Below are 7,321 nucleotides of genomic sequence, written 5' to 3' on the forward strand. Positions count from 1 at the left end.
GTCTACCACCGTGCGCTTGAGGATGGCTTCAATACTATCTTTCACTTTATCTAAGTACTTTGTGCACATCTTGTTGTATTCAAGAAGCACAAACCTTTTTTGGTTGTGCTCATCAAAGCATCTTGAAATATGGGATTGCACATAGCATTAAATGGTATGTCGCAGACCACAAAAGCTTGCATCCATTTCAAGTGCAGCTCAAGCAACCACTGCTTGTCTAATGCCTCGTAGAGTGTACGCCCATTAGATGATGCTTTACAGGTTTTAGTTGTGCTAGGGGCAGTTAGTGACATTGAAGCGTGCCCATCAAGAGGGGTTGATTGAGGAGTACGATCATTTTCTTGCGTATTCTTCTCTGAAATGGAGAGTACTTGGGAAATCTAACATAATTATCTTTCGACTGCGCCATACACTCCGACACATTGTCAGGGATTTTAAAAAGATGCTCTTTGATTCTAGTACCATTCCCACTAAACTCGTGGCCACAAGACTTACATTTCAACTGAGATATATTCTTCCCGGCATACAAATCGTGCACACACTCGTGTCCTTTCACCATACTTCACAAGGATAATCTACTGACAACAACAAATTCAACTATCAATTTTGTGATAATTAAAAAATAATTTAAGCGAAAAACTACACAAGAAGTGCTCTATATATATCAATTTAGTGATAAAATCTGTCTATATTATCACTTACACTCACACTACATTATCAATTTACAATACACAATGATGGTCTATCGTTCTCTCCATGTATATACTCATGTCAATATTTTTGTCACTCCAAACGCATAATGCCATAATCACTTAAGGCAAACATTTCAATCACAATTTTCACATTGCACTACATCGATTTATCTAATGTGCAAGCTTTTGGCTTTCACACATTACGATAATCAATAATCTTAATCTAGTAGGGGGCCCTAGCTGATGTAAAATCATTAAAAAAAACCGAACCTGAGTCAATACCCTCTAGCAGCAAACACAATTGGTGCACCCACCAAAGCGAGGCAGTGATAACGGACGTATGCGTGATAACTGATTCCATGCGAACAAGACAAAGGGAGCAGCAGTGCGTGTGCCGAATCTGTACATGCAGTTAGAAGAAGAAGAAGGGGGGGGGGGGGGGGGGGGGATATGTTCAACAATAAAAAGCGCAGGAGGGTTGCACCGTGAGCATTCGTCTGCATGACGTAGCGCAGCAACACTAAGTTCGAATTCGAGTCGGCGAGAGTTCAAAGGTCAAACTCCCTTTTGAGTTGGTGATATTGGTGATGACTTCTCTTGCTTTGCTGCTGCTGCTGGTCGATTAGCTTAGGAATAAAGGTGAGGAAGGGGGATCTCTTGGAGATTCCTCGTGATATCTAGAGTACAAGCCAGTAGGAGCCAGTAGTATAAATCATATATTTCATATTGCACTATATCGATTTATTAAAGTGAAAGCTTAAGGCTTTCTCACATAATCGATAATATTCATCAAGTTTTGGAATTGATTCTCATTATAACATGATAATCAACTGCACCCCTTAACGATTGCCACACTCCATGATAGATCTTTGAGCACTTATCTATCTAAAGTTGCTGCAGTACGTGTACGATCACACAGTACGATAGATCTAGCAATCCAAATACAGATAATTAAATATCAATATATTTGGACATGATATCCCTCAATTTGAATTCTAGTGAGAGCATAGTGTGATGGCTCTACTCATGAAAATAAAATTTCTACCTATGCTCACTTTGAGGTGAGAAAATCTCTGCACGTCAAAATCGCACACTGAACTAAATAAAAATGATCTCTTTTATTATTTTGTAAATTGATTACCTCCCGAATAACGAATAATGCTACTTAGCTCTTTACCCTAGGTGTGAGATTATGTGTGCTACACCCTTTCAAGGGGAGGAGTGAGATTATGAGTCTGATTGCTTTGGAATGGCTAGATAGCCTTCCAGCTTTGTTTGCAGGTCAAGAAAACCAGTGGCTTTGAAGATAAATGCTTGATTTGACTGAGCGATGAGACAAAGCTTGAGCAGGTTTCTACTAATTGAGAGGGCCTCAAAAGTCAACCATGCGAAAGGCTGGTTCTTGCCTCCATTTTGAGAGAAAACGACAAGGCGATGCCCATTTCGAAGCTCTTAACTACCACGATTAGATAGGTAGAGAGAAAAGAAGCGGTTACTCGTGATCGGACAATAAGCAAGTTCGTTGGTACAGGTGACCAGGCCGTGTTAGGGAGTGAGTTGGATGGGGCTCTTAGTTCATAGGGTTGATTTGACAATGAAAATTACCCACAGCCCAGACCCGGAGGACCTTTACGTAGGAAAATGATGTTTCAATAGTATGCAGCGTTGAAATGAGAGAACGGACGACAATAGTCTACACTCTCGCCTATTCAATGACAGCTAAATGGCCATGGCCCATTCGAATGTACCACTACAAAACCACAGTAAAACACAGAGAGCGAGCGAGCGAGCGAGAGAGAGAGAGACTCAGGCCAGTGAAGGTCTAATGGATGATGTCTCATGCACGCAACCGGGAAGACTGTATTTACTCGATAGCGGGACTCGCTCCTTCTTGGCAACGTTGGCTACGCACATCCTGGCTGGGGAAATCGACACCGTCTTCCCCTCCACCGCCCCCACCCCTATCGACAACATCAGTGCTACTGATGCAAGCCTCGTCGCCAATCCCCCTCTCGTCGTCTCCGCCGCTGATCATGACGCCGGCCAGACACAGCCTCTACTCGGCATGGGGGCGAAGATATCATGGCTTCTGCGCTACTTCAACCCCGTCAACCTGTGCTGGCGCTACTACTCCATGCTCGCCTTCCGCTTCACAGCGCCCTCTTGGGGCCCCAAGCAATTAGCCCTCATCAATTTTGAGGTGCATCCCTTCCATCCGCCGACGCCGTACATCGTCGGCGATCTGGCGCCGTCGTTTGTCATCAAAAGGCTTGAGATTTCGGGCTTTCTGAGCTCGCAGGGCCTCCTGAGCTTCCTCGCGGCATATCAAGGTCTGTCTGCCATATACTTCATTCTAGCCCCCCAGACAATTGGCTGTCTGCCCACCCTCTCCAAGCCCTTAGCCATCCTCGGCTTGTTTAGAGCGATGGTCACCAAGTGGGTGGCTAGCAAAGTCTATATTGAGCCCTACCCTTACCCCTCTCGTCACTTACAACAATCTCCCTATCCCTCTAACAAAGTCTTACCATTTTGTTGGGCTTTTATTTGCCTTTGTATTGTCATGCTCTGCATATCGCCCTTCATCACACACTCCGAGTTCGTAAGAATTAGCGAGTTTTACGTCGAATTCGTCCTGCGAATTCTCTACCAATACACTGGCATTTCCATCTTCCTCTTCCACACCACCTTGCTACTACACGGCCCTCACGCTTTGGCAAACCGGATACTCTTTTTCGATCATTGGACGTACAAATTGCAGACTTGGGGCTTCTACTTCCTCTTAGCTGGAACATTCTTTGCAGGCCTCTTGGACTTTGTCATGTTGAAGTCTACTGATTTTTTAATGGAATGTGTTTTCTTTTCCTAAACTTGATGTTCAAAAAATTATGACATGAGCAAAAAAAGTTTGAAATAAGTGTGAACAAGCTTGCATCTGATTAGGTCACAAATCGTCTTCAAAGAGTCAATTTTTAAGTGAGTTGCCTACATTACATGTCGGGATCATTATGATAGAATAAGAGGTTATAAAATGGAGATATTTAATGCATGCATGTAAAAGCAATAAAAAAAAAAAAACACACACACACACACACACACACACACACAAAACACCAGAGTAGTTTCATCACAAAGCCTATCATAAATATAAGCCATAGAACTTAATCAGACTGCTACATGCCTTCCTTACAAGAAAAACTCTTGAAGAGATGGATGAATAAATTGAGCTATGCATTTTTTAACCTAGTCGATAGTCTATTGTTAATTACATCAAGTGTTGAAGTCGTTTAAAATGTTTTGTAGACCACATACCATGTTGATAAGTTCGCAATGTGTACTGGAGGTTTATGTAACGTTCTTATGGGTCGGGATAGCTCCTTGTGGCCTATCTTAGCCACTTGGGGCCATCCATTCTTTGAGTTTCTCACACAGAGTTCTCCAAGCATGGTTTTGCAAAGCTGCTCAAGTGCAAAGCATTAAGTTTCATCCTTGCTGAAGCTTCCCTTACCCTTAATGCTCACAAGTGTATCTTGGTGGACCGAGAGGCGGAATTGTATATATGCCTTTACAAGAAAGCACCTTGGGTCATTCTTCTCCCATTGTGCCTTAAGCCTAGGTCAAGGGGTGACAAACCCAGAGGATATTGTAAAAACCCTTAATGTCAAGTCTACCATTCACCCTATACCCACAGATGTAATTTATAAGAAAACCAACTAGCCATGATGTAATATCCAAAGAAACATACAATAAATTTGTCCTTTTTATTGTGTTTTGTCACTTTCTCTACTTTCTTTTTTCTATTGCTCATATTGGCCAATAAATTTTTATTTTTGTAACACGTTCACACCTCCTCGAGCATCCAAGCACCCGAAAAATGTGAGGTGCCTCTCGGTGACTTTTTTGCTCAACAGAGCGTATTTCGGGTGTGCATAGAGGCCACGGAAACGTCACGTTTCACAATGGCACCGCTCAGGCCAAAAAAAGGTCCGATGTTCCATGGAGCACAAGGGCCAATTTTGACCTGCAGGTCAAAATTGGCCCCTGCGCGCTCTGGCACACAGGGTCTTTTTGGCCCATGCAGCGCCGCCGGATCAAGACTGACCCCTGCATGCCTTGGCGCATAAGGTCTTTTTTTTCCCGTGTGGTGGTGCCCAGCATCACCGTGCAACGCGGAAGTCCCGTGGCCTCCTTGTGCACCCGAAAATGCCCAATTTTGCAAAAAAGTCACCAAGAGGCGTCCCAGGTCTGTCGAGTGCTTGGATGCTCGAGGAAGTAAGAAATCTAACAACTTGATTAATTCAAATACTTCAAGAACACAAAGTACACAATTGAATATTATAGTTGCATCATGTAGGCCCAATAGAGTTGCGCTCTTGATACGTGTAACAAAATTTGAATATTCATCCATTATTTCTCTTACCACCCGTGAAAAGACTACTTTTGGTATTATTGGCTCTGTGCTCTTCTGATATTTTTGAATCTCACTTAAAGCAACCATGCTTGGATTCCATCTTCATTTCTTTTGCGTTGTTGGTGGTGGTAATGTGTATCCATGATAAGGTGTACCCACTTTCAGTAGTCTCCCTTATCAGAATTACCAAAAAACAATCTTTTTTTTCACACTATTATGTATATTCGACTTGCTTGCTTAGCGACAAGATTTGGTGGCCACATACTATTAAGCACTATGGAAAGCTTTGATCTTCAATTTTTTAAATGAAAATAAAAATTTTAGTGTGCAAGAAGTACTCAAGTCCAGCTTGTCACAACACTGTAACCTTGATGAGCAATTGTCTATATCTTTATATGAAATTATTTGCTTGACTTGTCCTTTTGCACATCAACTATTCACTTGACAAACAACTTAACTTGATTTTTTGATAATTTTTTGGGTCTTTATGTAATGATTGTTTATTTTTCTTTGTTAGAATCGCTGTTTAAAAAATTTTGGAATTAGGGTTGCAGAGAAACACACACAGTTTGGAGAAGACGAAGGAAGCTCAAGGCACACAATAGAGAGTGTGTTACTTAGTGTGCAATGGAAAGATAGATAGCCCTAGAGTGATGGGCATATATACAATGCACGGGGGAAAAAACCTCCTAAAGAGGGAAAAAATGCCCCGGCGGTCCTAGTGTGTTCACACACATCACTACCACATGTATATGGTAACAAATCCCCCCTGGAGTGATGCGGTGAACGAGAGCTGGCACATGAGTAAAGGGAAGTGCCATGCCCTGAGGACAGGATCAGTCCACAAAGGGGAGTAAGCCCAAAGCTTTGCGGAAAGCTTCAAGCTTCTCATGAGACAATGCCTTTGTGAAAAGATCTGCAAGGTTGTCCTGTGTTGGCACATAAGCCAAGTTGATCTCTCCTGCTGAGAGCCTCTCCCTAACATAATGGTAATGCACCTCAATGTGATTTGTGCGAGCATGAAAAACTGGGTTTCTCGCAACTGCCAATGCGCTCTGACTGTCAGTGTAGATAGTGTTGGCAGTGTCCTGTCCAACACCCAAATCATCCATAAGGCGTCTGAGCTATACACACTCAACCATAGCTGTGAAGACTGCCTTGTACTCAGCCTCACAACTCGAAGTGGCCATAGTAGGTTGCTTCTTGGTCAACCATGATATACATGAACTGCCAAGAATGAAACAAAAACCACTTGTGGACACTCTCGTGTCAAAACAACCAGCCCAATCTGAGTCCGAAAAAGCATGTAAGTCTGGCGGCAATGATCCCCCCTTGGGATAAAACAAGCCAAGATGTAAAGTTCCACTAAGGTAGCGGAAAATCCTCTTGACATCCTGCCAATGCTTAGACCCTGGGCTATGCATAAATCTGCTGACCTGTGAGACTGCAAACTGAATATCTGGCCTCGTGTTGCATACATAAATGAGGCAGCCAACAGCAGTTTGGTAAAGAGTGACATCAACAGGATCACCAGCATCATGTAGACTCAGCTTCAAACCTATTTCCATGGGAGTGGCAATAGGTTTGCAATCCTCAAGTCCAAACTTACATAGCAATGTCTCTATGTAACTTTTCTGACACAAGGCAATACCACCATCACACTGCTTAAACTGTATACCCAAATAATGATGCAACAGCCCCAAATCTTTCATCTTGAAAGTAGCATTCAAATCAGCCTTAAATTCAGCAATATGTCTCTCATTTGGTCCAGTGATCAGCAAATCATCAACATAAAGAACCACGATGAGAAATACATCACCCTCACGCTTTACATACAATGTGCTTTCTGTTGGACTGTTACGAAAGCCTTGTTTGACCAAATGAGTGTCAGCTTTCTCATACCAAGCACGAGGAGATTGCTTCAACCCATACAAAGCCTTGTTACATTTGCACACTTTGTACTCTTGTCCTTTTATGACAAAACCACGAGGCTGCGTTACATAAACTTCCTCAAATATGTCACCATTCAAGAAAGCAGTAACAATGTCTGATTGATGTACATCCCAACCAAAATGAGTTGCCAATGCACATAGAAAACGCACAGTAGTCATACGACAAGTGGGAGCAAAAGTCTCTTCATAATCTATGCCTTTTTGCTGTGCATAACCCTTTCCAACAAGTCGAGCCTTATGGCGATCAACCTCACCATCCAGCTTGCGTT

The 7,321-nt window shown here is 42.7% G+C and overlaps 1 protein-coding gene across 1 annotated transcript; it reads left to right on the plus strand.

Annotated features, from left to right (window-relative positions):
* The first annotated feature begins 2,460 nt into the window (after positions 1-2,460).
* LOC147437740 (uncharacterized) lies at positions 2,461-3,559 on the plus strand. Its single transcript, XM_086485992.1, has one exon. The coding sequence runs from the start codon at positions 2,518-2,520 to the stop codon at positions 3,556-3,558; it is 1,041 nt and encodes a 346-aa protein (XP_086342118.1). The 5' UTR covers positions 2,461-2,517; the 3' UTR covers position 3,559.
* The last annotated feature ends 3,762 nt before the right edge of the window (positions 3,560-7,321 follow it).

This window comes from Adiantum capillus-veneris, chromosome 17, assembly GCF_014529385.1.
Source record: "Adiantum capillus-veneris isolate H3 chromosome 17, ASM1452938v2, whole genome shotgun sequence".
NCBI lineage: Eukaryota > Viridiplantae > Streptophyta > Polypodiopsida > Polypodiales > Pteridaceae > Adiantum > Adiantum capillus-veneris.